At 53.7% G+C, this 13732-nt stretch overlaps 5 protein-coding genes across 5 annotated transcripts; 3 read left to right on the top strand and 2 right to left on the bottom strand.

Annotated features, from left to right (window-relative positions):
* Positions 1 to 289: 289 nt before the first annotated feature.
* On the top strand, positions 290 to 1807 carry VTJ04DRAFT_7316 (uncharacterized protein; the record flags this gene model as incomplete). Its single annotated transcript, XM_069365630.1, has 3 exons — positions 290 to 533; positions 1066 to 1670; positions 1733 to 1807. The coding sequence occupies 3 exons, from the start codon at positions 290 to 292 to the stop codon at positions 1805 to 1807; spliced, it is 924 nt and encodes a 307-aa protein (XP_069216645.1).
* An 830-nt stretch (positions 1808 to 2637) lies between these two features.
* VTJ04DRAFT_7315 (uncharacterized protein) lies at positions 2638 to 3435 on the bottom strand (the record flags this gene model as incomplete). The annotated part of the gene is made up of 3 exons (XM_069365629.1): positions 2638 to 2829; positions 2993 to 3108; positions 3174 to 3435. The coding sequence occupies 3 exons, from the start codon at positions 3433 to 3435 to the stop codon at positions 2638 to 2640; spliced, it is 570 nt and encodes a 189-aa protein (XP_069216644.1).
* A 423-nt stretch (positions 3436 to 3858) lies between these two features.
* VTJ04DRAFT_7314 (uncharacterized protein) lies at positions 3859 to 5646 on the bottom strand (the record flags this gene model as incomplete). Its single annotated transcript, XM_069365628.1, has 3 exons — positions 3859 to 5400; positions 5463 to 5535; positions 5603 to 5646. 3 exons carry the CDS (start codon positions 5644 to 5646, stop codon positions 3859 to 3861), a joined length of 1659 nt encoding a protein of 552 aa, XP_069216643.1.
* Positions 5647 to 6507: 861 nt separating this feature from the next.
* Positions 6508 to 7404, top strand: VTJ04DRAFT_7313 (uncharacterized protein; the record flags this gene model as incomplete). The annotated part of the gene is made up of 1 exon (XM_069365627.1): positions 6508 to 7404. The coding sequence occupies one exon, from the start codon at positions 6508 to 6510 to the stop codon at positions 7402 to 7404; it is 897 nt and encodes a 298-aa protein (XP_069216642.1).
* A 4228-nt stretch (positions 7405 to 11632) lies between these two features.
* On the top strand, positions 11633 to 13456 carry VTJ04DRAFT_7312 (uncharacterized protein; the record flags this gene model as incomplete). Its single annotated transcript, XM_069365626.1, has 2 exons — positions 11633 to 11876; positions 11946 to 13456. The coding sequence occupies 2 exons, from the start codon at positions 11633 to 11635 to the stop codon at positions 13454 to 13456; spliced, it is 1755 nt and encodes a 584-aa protein (XP_069216641.1).
* Positions 13457 to 13732: the final 276 nt, after the last annotated feature.

Below are 13732 nucleotides of genomic sequence, written 5' to 3'. Positions count from 1 at the left end.
TACCTGAAACTTCATTCCGGGTTGTCTTGATTTCCCACCAGCACGTCACCAGTTTATCTGCCTGGAGCATCTCCTCGACCATCAATCGACCATCCGGCCGTATTGTCTTCCACAACTCAAGGCGTGCTGGTTGGCCGGACTCTTTCCTTTCATATCTCAGAATCTCCAGTTCATGGGTCTTTGATCTCCATCTGGGCGAATTCAAGATGAGCCTGTTGTGGGGTTATCGTAAGTTGCTTTCTGCGTTGCCGTTGTCGGTTTTCCTCCTTTTCCCTTTGCGTAAGCTTACATGTGGCCAGGTGTTTTCGGATATAAGCTTGCCATTGATACAGCCCGCCGCCTTTCCAGGGAGATTATCACTGAGATGGTCAAGACTCATGAGAATCCCACTGAAAGGGAGATTCAAGAGTACGAGAAGAGCTCTGAATTCGAGGCATTGGCATATGGCATGAAATCTCCAGATGCAGAACATCTTGCAATCCTCGCAGAACTACAAGAGAAACTGGACTCTGGCCTCGGCGATGATCTGATGAGTTTGTGCAGGCAAACTTGATACGCTTGCTATTCCCAAATGTCCATGAGGTTGTTCCCAAACCCGAGCCACACTGGATAAGGTACCTGTAGCCCTGAGGTTCAAACAAATATTACAGAAGGGACGAAATGCATAGATGGACGCACCTTCCAAGAATTAAGTCCTGATCCTCACATATCACGTTGCTGCCTAAACTTATGGTGTTCCTTCCCTTCAGAGCACCTCATGACGGGCGAGAGTTAGGGGCTTCGTGTTCATGAAAACCCAGCGAGCCAGATGCTCAACCTTCGTCCTCTCAAGTTCCTAAGACGCCTTTCTGTTGTGCTGCGTCTGAGGCCTGATCTGCCGGCCGTGTTTAAGAACATCGATCAAGTCCCCGCCTGTCCTTTCACAACTCGACCCGATTCTTCATTCGCAGAAAGCTCGCCGTCACCCACAAAACCAGTTATCTCAAGATGGGTCGTTAGGGTCACTGTATGATTTCGACGAACTTCTTGTTCCGAATCTGTGCTAATCACACCTCACCTCTCCAGGCCTTTTTGAGTCCGACGACGACATGGACCTGACGGTCGAGCTTGCAAAGGAGATCGTCGGCGCCGACGATGGCGTTGAGTATTCTGCCGTCGCCATGTACTCAGACCCGCTCAACAAGGGCACCGACCCGTTTTCGTCCACGGAACCTCTCGCGCTCGTCAACGAGGAACTTGCGGCTCTGGCCTCTGTGCGTGCGAGGCTTGACGCCGGCCACGGCAACAACCTCATGAAGAAGTACCGCGACCTCGAAGCGGCCGCAAAGGATGAGTGGTCCAAGGCGGACCTGAAATACCGGATCGCCATCCTCGGCGCCCTGCTCATGTCGACCGGCGCAAAGATCCGCGACGACGATATGCAGCGTCTTTGCGAGCTCGCCGAGGCTACTCCCAGCCGTGAGAATTACGCGTTGCCCCTCTGGGACCAGGGATTCCGCGGCCCGGGCAAACGTCAGTTCCTCGCAGCCCTGGACAACTACAAGCCCGGCACACCACGGGACTTTCGTGGCCCGTCCTGCCATAACTGCGGCAAGATCGCGGCAGACATTGGTCGGCCACTGCTGAGGTGCGGTGGCTGCACGCTTGCTCATGCTTGGTTCTGCGACAAGGTACGACATATGGCTCCTGTTACAGCCACCGTCTCTGAGACATTTTGCTGACATATCAACAGGACTGCCAAAAGGCTCTGTGGAAGTTTCACAAGAAGAACTGCGGACCTCGCGAGGGTATGCTGCTGAACGTCTAAAACGGGGCCTGTGGCCATCAATCCTGGGAGCTTGATGTGAGGGATGAATGAGTTTCACAAGTCAAGGCAAAGAAGACACCACTTGAGGTGTAACTATGGTAGGGTTGGGGACATGCTATGACCGTTGCATCATTATGAAGGGGTTTTCATCTCGTGGGGGATCGTGTCCAGTGGTTGAGGATGTTGCTTGATCAAGAAGCTTTCAACACATAATTAGCACTTAGGTGACGACAAACAAATGAAACTGATTTCATCGACCCGTTGGCGTAACACCACGTATGAGAGTACCCAGTCAAACATGCGATGTTGGTTGATGTCCTGGCTGAGAGAAGCATCCGGGGTTACCCGAGACCAGGAAGGCAAACCAGTGTGTTGGACGTTGGGCGAGTCAAGCATCACAAGTCTCACAGCACAGCAAATGGAACAAGGAATATGAGGGAGAAAGAGAGACAATGACATTGCCTAACTATATTGACCAAGGTCCACACGCAAGATCCCACTGATTCCTAGCCTCTCTGTTCATCTTCTGATGTCGAGTTACTCATGCACCCTGGTTAGCTGACGAAGGCTAGACGCCAATCCCGCCTGTCACCGCCTCAGAGCCGCAGCAAGAATGCGAAGCTTGATCAGTTAGAAGGATTCAAGCGAGTCCCTTGTGTTGTCTCCCCCAAGAAAAAAAAAGGTTTTTTGTCATTTTTTTCGTCGTGCCGTATTCTTCTTCCAGGCATCGCATGTTGCACCTCTCTCTAAAGGGCCAAGGTTGAGGTGGTCTGTGTTGTCTGGCGATGACCGGAAGCGGAGCGGCAGTAAGAGATGTTTCGTTGATATTGTTATGTTCGAACACGGCCGGTATCGCGGAGGCGTCGGCCAACTCTCACAGTTGTGATGGATGTCGAGGAAACCAGGCAATGGTTGGAGTGCCCAGTGCCGTCATCATCGATAATGCCGTCGTCCTCGTTCGGTGGGGTCATTTGTCTTGCGGTGGCGAGAGCCTGATGTACCCGGGCCACCATGCCGTCCGCCTGGTTATCGTGTGGCCAATGTGATGTTCGCTGTGCCTCCTGAAACCCCATCCATCCATCCTTCATCTTCCCCTGTCTCCTTCGCTCCTCACCAATTCATCCATGGCATTCCCAACCCGGCGCCTCCAGCACCGGCATGTCTAGCCATCCCCCCAACGCCTACCCCATGTTTCCCAACCAACACCCACGCCAACTTTTCCTGCTTGCCGCCCAAATCCCATTTCACCCCCTCCTCACTGCAAACCCCATAACCAGCTGTCAAGTCGAAGCCGATGACGGCTAAGACCCGCGCAGCAGCCGCAAAAGAAAAAACCGGAAAGAAAGCCTTGCCGACCATGACCCACTTTCCCGCCGATCCCAGCGCCTGACCGCAACAACCAACGAGAGCAAAAGACCCGGGTAATACCTAGCGATGATATCCCACGCCAAATTACCATACCACAAACGCCGTTTATATGAGCCAGAAGAATCCAGCAGCCTCCCATCACCCCTTTCCCAGACCCGCCAAACGCCGAGAAGCCCCACGACAAGTCCAGTCATGGTATATCTGTGCGTCGTTTTGGTCATGTTCTGTTTGTTGTAGAAGAGTATTCCCCAAGCCCGCATGGTCGAACTGACTGGGCGTATCGTGTCCACTGAATGGCAAGGTGAAGAACTGAGTGCCAGCTGGTCTCATGAAAAAAACGGGAACAAAGCCCGATGAATCCAGAAACCATTCCGCCGTCCGGAAATGCCGAAGAGATGTGATAAGCCGAATATTAGGTGAAGGAGGTCGTGGTTGGTGGCGGGGATAAGACCGAACGGATTTCGTGGTGGTAATGATTCGTCGCCGGCGGGGTGAAAACTGTCGAAGGCGGAAAAGGCGAGCAACCGGACCGGCTCCCTGTCGGCGAGATTTCTGGAGGAATATGAAAAGGATGGAAAAAAGATATGTACAATCCAACAGAAAAAGAAACGAAAAGAAAAATGAACAGAGATAATCATCACAATGCCCCCTCTCCCAACGCCGAAAATGCAATACGATTGAAACTAAGACTGGGCCGGGGCCGGGGCCTGACCCTGCCCCTGGCGACCTCCGCGCGGGCCGCCATAGTGCTGGCGGCCACCCTGGTTATGGTAACCGCCACGGCCACGGCCGCCGCGATGACCCCCGGGGGGGCCGCGGTTACCCTGGTACCCACCACGACCGCCATAGTTGCTGCCATTCTGGCGATTGTTCTGGCCTTGCCAGGAGCCCGTGCCACCTGTGGCGTTGGGCTGAGCAGAGGCCGAAGCAGGAACTGCAGTGCTTGGCTGCTGCTCCTGAGCAGAATTGGGAGGCTCCGGCTTGGCCTCCTCTTGTGACTGCTGCTGAGTCTGAGGTTGCGGTTGTTGGATAGCGGGCCGGAAATTCGAGATGGGGCGGGGAATGGTCTCTGGGTTCTCATACACATACAGACTCTTGTCGATGTGCTGAGGGATGGGAAGAATCTCAGTACCCAGGTCGCGCTCGATATTGTACAGGTTGAACCGATCATCCCAGTTGATTAGGTTGATAGCAAGACCAAGGTGGCCGTAACGGCCGGAGCGACCGATACGGTGCAGGTAGGTCTCAGCGTTCTTCGGAAAGTCGAAGTTGATGACAACGTTGACGGCCTGGATGTCAATGCCGCGAGTGAGAAGGTCAGAGCAGACCAGGTTGCGGCAAACACCGTTGCGGAAGTCGTGGAAGACACGGTTGCGGGCTTGCTGTGCCATTTTGGCATGGCTGTAGAAGCACGAGTAGCCGAGCTCGGTGATCTTCTTGGCCAGCAGCTCGACACGATTGGTCGAGTTGCAGAAGATGATAGATTGGTTGATCTGCAGCTTGGAGAAGAGGGTGTTAAGGCAGTGCACCTTCTGCTTCTCTTCGACGTAAGCGTAGTACTGGGTGATACCACGCAGGGTCAACTCGTCCATGAGGTTGATCTCATAGGGGTTCACCATGTTCTTGTCCGAGAAGTCCTTGACGGACAGGGGGAAAGTGGCGGAGAAAAGCATGACTTGGCGATTCTTGGGGTGGAATTTCAGGAGTTGCTCAATGACGGGTGTGAATTCGATGGAGAGGAGCTTGTCGGCCTCGTCCATGATGAACATGGGGCATTCGCTAAGATCGGCCACCTGCTTGCTGGCCAGATCGAGAATGCGTCCGGGGGTACCGACCACAATATGGACGGGATCCTGTAACCGGACGATATCGTCACGAAGCCCCGTGCCACCGGTCGTGACCATGACGTTGATGCCAAGATGCTTTCCGAGCGTCTTGCAGACCTGGGATGTCTGCATGGCGAGTTCGCGAGTGGGGACGAGGATGAGGCATTGGATCTTGGAGTTCTTCGGGTTGATCTTTTCGAGGGCGGGAATGACAAAGGCGGCGGTCTTGCCAGTGCCATTCTTGGCACGAGCGAGAATGTCACGACCTGAGAGGGCAATTGGTATGCTCTCTTCTTGAATCGGTGAAGGCTTCTCGAAGCCAGCCTCAAAGATGCCCATCAACAGGTCGCGCTTGAGGCCGAAATCCTCGAATTCCAAGCCCTTGGTATTGGTCACATCCTAGTAGTGGAAAAGCATGAGTGTCTGGCAAGCGGCCTGACCAAATCTGCATATCCACATACCTCAGTCTGTTGCCTTGTGTCCTTGGCGGGGATCTTCAGGTTCTTCTTCCAGTCATCAGAAGCAGAGGCATCGCTATTCCAGAGTCAGCCACAGCCACATCACAGTAAGCAGATCGACGGGGTAGACGGGGGAGACCAACTTCAAGGTCGAAGCCTTGAGCTTATCCACCAGTGCGTCTGTCATGGTATCGGTCGGTATGGAGGGAATGTAGAAAGGTGTGTTGAAGTCGGATGAAGGAGGATGGCAGTAGTCCGATAACTGGTAGTTTTCGATCGGTGCGCCACTAGAGGCGATGTTCTGTTGTTGTTCGTAGGATGCCGGTTTATGGCTCGTGGTTCATGAGCACAAGGCCCGATGAATGTGGTTTTCAGAAAGGATCGAGGTCGAAGTAAAAGAAGAATCGAGCCGTCGTCGAGTCGAGGCCGGCGTGACCAGGTCGTCAGGTCGATGTGTGGCTGTGGTGAAGGTGGTTCGAGATGAAGTCGGAGTTGAACGGGACCCGGTTGAAGGTGAGGTCGCGAACTTTTGGTTGTGCGAGAGGATGAAGAGTGGCAGTTGTGCTCACTGAAGTCGGATGAGGAGGTTGAAGGAAGAATTTTGTGTTTTGTTCGTGGGTTCTTTCTTGTTTTTGCGTCGTGCAGTCTGAAAATCGGTCAGGAAGTCGAGAAGAGGCAGTGTGCTGCCGAAACCCAGCCAGAGGTGTGGGGATGCGGAGCTCCAGTGAGCGGTACTTGGCGGTCACGTGATATAGTCCAGGTTTGGCACGCCACCTGCCAGCCTCCAGCAGAGTGGCGGGGTTTCCGGTTCGCCAGCCGCGGGGACGCCGCAGCCACCACAACGGCTCTCGGGACCAGCTCCACCTCCGCTTCCGCCTGCATCCCGTCCAAAGCCGCGGGATGACGGAGCTCTTTCTTGACGGTAACTCCTGCAGATGACCCGAACTTCATCCTGAGCCTCCTCGCAACATTTGTGTCGCGCCCTTTCAATTTCACCTCCCGGCACCATGGTGTCGGACCTCCCAGCATGACTAAGCCGCCGTAAACCATGCCTCTCAGAAATCCTTCCGGCGCGGTCTGGAGTTCGTGTTCTCACGGCCTGCTCTGCGGCCCCTACCTCGCCACATGCCGGCCGTGGAATACTCGGGCGCCTGCGCCTTCGTTTCAGCACAGGTTTTATGCTTCGGTCGAGGACATAAAAGCTCACCAAAGCTCCAAACGTGGCGACAGCGATGCTCCGAAATGGCCAAGCTCCCAGAATCCGACACCGTACGAGATTCTGGGTATCCCACGCGGCCAACCCTACAATAAGAAGCGCTTCATCCAGCTGGCCATGCTCTACCACCCGGATCGCAAACATGCGACGGCGGACGATGGGATCCCCCACTTGACGAAGCTCGAACGCTATCGCCTCGTCGTGGCTGCCCATGAACTCCTCAGCAACCCACAGAAGAGACGCATGTACGATATGTATGGCTTTGGCTGGGACCACCACACCGACACTCATACCCGGCACCGCGAAGCCGACCGCAGTTGGCGGCACCAACCAGGAAATGCCAGTATGAACGCAACATGGGAGGACTGGGAACGATGGCGGAACGAGCGCGATGGTAACGGGAACGGGAAACAAGAAAAGCAGGAGGAGATTTTTACGTCCAACATGACCTTCATGGGTCTCATCGCCTTCTTCTTGATCATCGGCACCTGGTCCAACATGACACGGGCCGGCACACACTCCATGTCGGTCATTCACTTGCGCGACGAAAAGCACGCGGAGATTGTCAGACAGCTGCGGGAGAGGCAAAGCCAGGTTCTTGCGCTGGATCGCAATAGCAGAGTTGACCACTTCTTGCGTCAGAGGGAGTACGAGAAGTGGGCATATGATCCTCCCGGGCATGGTCTTGGACTTCCGCCTCCCAGTTCCGGCAAGGAAACTCCGAACTGAGGTTGGCCACGTCGAGTTATTCCAGCACCAAACTGATCTGTAAATAGTATTGACACTGTTTGTACTGTACATATCATTAGTTTATGACAAGAATGCTCTGCCTGTCCGCCGCTTCTAAACTAGATCGTGCCCATGAGCTACGACGAGCGACTATTGCTCGGGGCGCAATCCCAAGAACCTTGTGGCGCGGTTCCATGTTCGGATTATTCGACGGCCAGGCCGTACAAGGTCACGGCGACCGGTCAAAAATCCGTCCAAGATGATACGTGCAGATGGTTGTCAAAACGAAAATTTTAGGTTGCGCTACGTCGCGATGCCAAGCAACTTAAATCCTCCGGCCAAGACTTCATTGCTTTATTGAGGTATGCACCAAAACAGATTTTTTATCACCCTGGAAACGGTGGAGACCCGGAATAAACATTGCCCCTGAATACAAAGCTCAAGTTACAAGGAATAAACCCCTCGGTCGACATGGCGAGTCAAAGATTAAGTGGCAACGAGAATCAGATTATTATCGAGAAGCAATGCGCAAGGTCCCAGAAAGTGTGGCGTCAGGGATCAGATGGCCCAACCATGGGGTGAGGTTCACCTGCCACGTTGCCACGGCAAACTCCGAAACACCCCAACGTTCACATCTTCAAGACTCGCAGGCCACCACCCTACCTGCATCTCGTGATAAGGTGGACCAGAGCGGCTTGTCAGGGGATGTCAGCACATTCATGGGTCATCCACATATGTTGGCAGAATTCCTCCAATGTCTGCGTATATTGGCAAACATGACATTAAGGCGGAGTTTCCACAAACAACTGCGTTCTCCGTAGTCATGTGCTCTCACATCCATCTTCCGTTTTGCTCATGCCTCAACTGCTTCTCTCTTAACACACTGGATGACGAAGGCCTCCGCTTATCTTGGGATCTAGTTCCCTTTGGATGATCGATGCCCTGCGCTCACGCGAATCTAAGAACCGACCGGAACGAGTCGTTCGAGTAGAGTCGTCGGCTGGGAGCAGATTCGTGTAGCAGCAATGTAGTGATCCATGAGACGGGGCTAGCAACTCATCATGGACGAAATTCCCTGCCGCTCGCGTTCCAAATTGAAAGCATACGGCGTTTCTACTCCAGGAACAGACAATTCTGGTCCAAGGCGGTGGTAACCTCATCCACGAGTATTCTCTTGCCGCTACGAGTAGCCAATAAAATCTTAGGGCAGTTAATTATCCAGTCGACGTCCTGACCTGAAACTTGTATTTCCTTGGTTTTGACCCTGTGAGGGTTCGCCGATTAATGCCATCGAGGTCTACTCCGTAGCGACAGCCTGGGACGGACGTGTTCAGGCTGGCTTTCCAATACGTGTCTGGGACAAGGATATCAAGGACTGGGGTTTCGACCGGGATGCCAAAATGCAGACCCCTTGGGACGCTGCGAACAATGGGGGAGGGCGTAGCGTTGAAACACCAGGAGCAAGACAATAAGAGGAGGGGTATGGGTACCTGAAATGACGAACTGGCCGGAAGATCTACGTACATGTTGAATGGGGAACAAGTAGTGGAACGGGCTGTCTTGGGCGGGCAATCGCTGCTTTCCTTTTGTCACCGCTATGTTGTTGTAAATCTATTTGTACTACATCTTGTAACGTTTCCTGACCCCTCCCCAAATTGTGTCCATTCTCTATTCTCTCCAATCATTCAGGGAGGTTGAGAGTTGGCGTTTGCATCGTATCGTTATGTTTCATGAGGAAAGCTGATCATCAGCTCAATAATGGTTAGAAAGTGAGTCATAGTCAATGGAATAGATCTCTCGCACAGGAAAGCAACAAGAAGTAAAAGACTAGAAGGTAGAAGCATTTCCATCACCATCAGCAAACTCCTTGAAGTCATGTAGAATCGATCACAAACAGCAAACATCGTAGAAGTGATTCATCTGAAGAACTGCAAACAGCTCAGAAGATCCGTTTATATAGTCACATACGCAGAATAATGGTTATAGTCCTAACCCCGTGTTTACCGATCTCCAGGGATGAAAATCTGATCCTCCTAAGGTTTTGTTCCCTTCTTGGAGAGCGATGTTAAGGTTCAGGTTCTTTGAAAGAGAACGAACCCCCAGCGGGTCCAGCTGTGCGCGTGGAAATTTCCAGGTATAAACCCTCTAAAACTTCTCGACTTTTTTGCCCTTCCCTCTTTCCTTCCACCCACCACTTTCTGCAAAATTTCCACCGACTATCCAAAAACCCTCCCAACAGTGAGTTAGTCAGCTTCGATGTTCAACTCCCACTCACTGAATCCTCACACTGCCATCACTTGCCCAACGAAAACTCAAAACACCAGCAATTCCTTCACTAGATATATATCACAGTCATCATGTCGTCGTCATTGCCGTCCTCGTCGCCGTCGCCGTCTTCGTTGGCGGGGGGGGGCCCTCCAGAACGGCCCACCCAACCAACAACGATTCTGTCGTCAAACGGTCTCATGCCACCGAGCGAGCCCAAACTGCCACTGAGTGCGGGTTGGAGGCAACACAAACGCCTCGCTCTGTTGCCTGTCAAATCGCAAAACCACCTTCGTCCTTCCATCAGTTCGGCCAGCTCCCCCAAGAAGTCCAAGATTTCATCTGGGAGATGGCCGCGATCCCGCCGATCCCCAGAGCCCACGCGATCGGGCTGTTCGATCAGAATGATCGGGTGACTTGGGCAAGCTCAATGCGGTTCACGCTGCCCAGAAAAGATCTAATTCGCTTGCCACCCTACTAACATGCACTGGCGGAGGCTGGTGCAGCGTGCCGGGATGCTCAGCGAGCTTTCGAGCGAGCTGACGGGCAATGGAAGTTGCGTGAAACTGCGGAGCTGGATGAATTGCTCAGCTACTCTGGGTTTGCGGAGCTAGCATACCTCGACGCCTCCAGTGGGCAAAAGCGACTAGGAGCCAGCAGTGTGGGATCCTTCGACCGACCAACCCATCTGCCTCGCGGGGCAATCCGACAAAGCTGGAGGCCATAAACGACGATGGTGCGGCAACGTGAATGCTGCCGCAAGCCTCTGGCCTCTTGTCACGCCGCATCTGAGGACCCAGTATGTCATCGATTGCAGCATCAAACTCAGGGCCGGCGCATCGCTCCCTTCTGGGCTCCGGAGATTCCAAGCGAATGGTTGTATCCTTGTGGAAGTGCCGCCCCCGCAAGACCGGCGGTTGGAGAGGGGTGGTGAAGACAGTATTTGGGAATACTCTAGAGCCCCTAAATGGGGCGAGAATGCCTTCGAGGCTGCCCGGAAGTCCAGAAAAATCATGACCGAAGAGCACCGAAAGCTGAGAAGGCAGTTGGGAACCGGGGGATTGCACCTGAATTTACGACCAGCACAGATTCAGGCCATTATCGACGGGTACGTGCCAGAGTGCCGAGTGCTGGCGGCAATTTGGGGGTGATGATGTATGAGTAGGATTGTGGGGAAGACTTAGGTATCTTCGGAGCTCGACGCGCTGCCGGATTCCCATTGAAGGCAACACAAACAATGGAATCCATCACCTCTTACACACTGAAAAGGCTATTATCTTTCCATCAATTTATCCAACTCCCCCACGAGCTGTGGGACCCCGTCGGGGAGAAGGCCGCCATCCCTCAGCACCTCTGCGTTCAATCCGTGGGCGTGTGTGCTTGCGATGCTGGTCTTGAATCTCGGAGGGCCATCAAGTTGTGCTTCCAAGTCAGAATTTGGTTCAACGATCGGTACACGTTCTTGCTCTAACGCACGCTGGCCCGGTATAACCGGATGCCCGTGGCCGGCAGGCACTCCAAAGGGTTACTCAGCAGAGGAGGCTAGACGAAACCGCTCAACTGGCTGTCCTGATGGACAGACTTGAAACGCTAAAAGGAAAACGCATTCAAGGTTTTTTTTTCTTCTTCTTAAGATAGACGCCACAATAAGCCTAAGGTTTCGTTTCCTTACCGAGGAGTAATCTTAAGGTAAGGTTCTTTGACAAAGAGCGAACCTAAAACGGATCCAGCTCTGGTTAGAAACCTTGCGGTATAACCCCCCCAACACTTCTCGCCTTCTTCTTTTTTTCTCCCTCTTTCCTTCCACACATCGCCTTCTTCAAAATATCGACCGACGATTATACTCCATCTTGCACAGCTGTGAGTCAGTTCAAAGTTCAACTTTCGCTGGACCACCGCACTAATCTCAACAACACAGAATACCACGCATCAAATCATCTCTTTGTGATATCTATCAACAGTCATGTCGTCCTTGTCGGAGGAGATCAATGCGGGTGACCTCCAGGTCGCTGGAACCGAGAGCGTTCATGCAACTGACCACCCCCAAAGCTCCACTTCCTCCGCCTCGAACTCGCCTGGTGATGTCGTCACTTCCGTCCCTGAGCCATCCTTCTCCGTCCCACAGTTTGCACGGCTCCCTCAAGAGATCAAGGATATCATTTGGGAGATAGCTGCTATACCACCCTCCCCGAGTGTGCAGGCGGTTGGTTTGTTCGACCCTCCATTCGGGCCCATCAGGCTTGAGGTGCCTAGTCAGAAGTTAATGTGCCTTTCAGCCTACTACCATGCACTAGTGGAAGCTGGGTCGACGTGTCGGGATGCTCGCCTGGCATTCGAACGGGCTGCCAGGCACTGGGAGGCGCAGGAAGCCGCAGAACTGGCGGCGTTGGCGGGAGACTTTGACACCACGGGCCTGGCCCTTATCGGCGCCCACAGAAAGAGGGCCACCATTCATCTGTCCAATAGCTGCCGAGATCCAACAGAAGACACGGCTATCGAAGCTTCCAAGAACCATAATATCATCAAAGTGTGGTTTAATCCACAGGCCGACCTCGTCTTACTCGAAAGTGCACGCAATCGTGAGAAGCACTTCGCCTGGGAAAACCTGGTCGACCGCCTCCTGCATGGAGGCCGGCGCGTCCACCCCACTCTCGCACCGATTCAACACCTCGCCGTCGAATTCAGCGTCTCCAAGTTCCACAAGGACTGCGATAAGTGTGACAACATGCGTGCAAGGCGCAAGCGCTTCGAGTCATGGTGTCGGGCACAGAGGGGAGAGATGGTTCGGGACTGGAGGCGGGGAGGAGACAGACCGATGCCAGCAGAGCTGTGCGTTCTTTGCGAGGCACTCGGCGACCCACGCCTGGCAGATCTCAGTGATGAGAACAAGGAAAATGCCAGGAAGTGGCTCAGACTGAAGCACAAGAGAGAGCTACTCTCCCCCTACGGCTATTCTCACCTGCAACCGGAGGATGTGGAAGATCTAGATGATACTCTGAAGACCCTCCGCGAGGAGTCGGAGGAGAGGAGTGCGGCGAAAGCTGAGTTTTTCGACTTCAACGGTTTCGCGGCACTTTTCCCGTTGCTCCGTCGCATCCAACGCGTCATCGACTCGATTAAGGCATCCGTACCGTGGATTGATCCCTTTCGGGACTACTTGTATCGCGGTGTTTACGGTGACACGATTGATGCCTGTCTTCGGGATTTCGACGACGACGAGCTGGCCTGGCTTAAAAACGCAGCGAGCCACCAGTATGCAGTATACGAAGACACCTACAACCCAGCAGACTGGGATCCCGAAACAGACGAACCCATCTGCCACGCCGGAAACCCCTCGGATCGCGAGGAAAACCGCGGCCATCGGCGTCACTGGTGCAGGAACATGAAGGCGATTGCAAGGTTCTGGCCGTTGATCACCCCACACCTACAAACCCAGTATATCGTTGATCGAGGCATCAAGCTCAAGGTCGGCGTTTCCCTCCCTCCTGACTTGCGGAAGTTCCAAGGGAATGGATGTGTCTTTGTGGAGGTTCCACCGCCAAAGAATCGTCGTCTCGAAAGGGGAGGAGAAGACGAGGTCTGGCAATATCCTATGGCTGGTCGCTGGGGAGAGAATGTGTTTGAGGTTGCGCGACGTGCCGGCAAGTTGATGCGAACAAGACGCTGGGTCTTGAGGCATGGGATTACACATGGCCATCTATTTCCGCGGCCGGAGCCGGCATATATCCAAGCAGCCTTTGGTGGCGAGTTGCCGGACTGCCGAGTGCTGGCAGTCATTGAGGGATAATGTCTGGATGGAGTGACATGGGGGAATGTATGCTACGTCAGGGATTCGGAATGTAAAACTCTGTATTTCGTCTATATAAAGATGAAGCCACATAATACCGTATAAATGGTGTCGGCCCCGATGGACCGCCTGTTGGAGAGGCGCGGTGGGAACGAGGTTTGGAGCTATCAAACCGAGAGCCGGTGTATCGCTCCCTGCTGGGGCCCGGAGGTCCCAAGGCAAAGCTGTATCTTGATGGAAGTGGTGCCCCAGAAGAACCGTTGTTGATGGGAGAGG

Source organism: Mycothermus thermophilus (assembly GCF_041956435.1).
Source record: "Mycothermus thermophilus strain CBS 625.91 unplaced genomic scaffold VTJ04scaffold_5, whole genome shotgun sequence".
NCBI lineage: Eukaryota > Fungi > Ascomycota > Sordariomycetes > Sordariales > Chaetomiaceae > Mycothermus > Mycothermus thermophilus.
The sequence above is the reverse complement of the archived record's forward strand: the minus strand, read 5'-3'. Positions and strand labels throughout refer to the sequence as shown.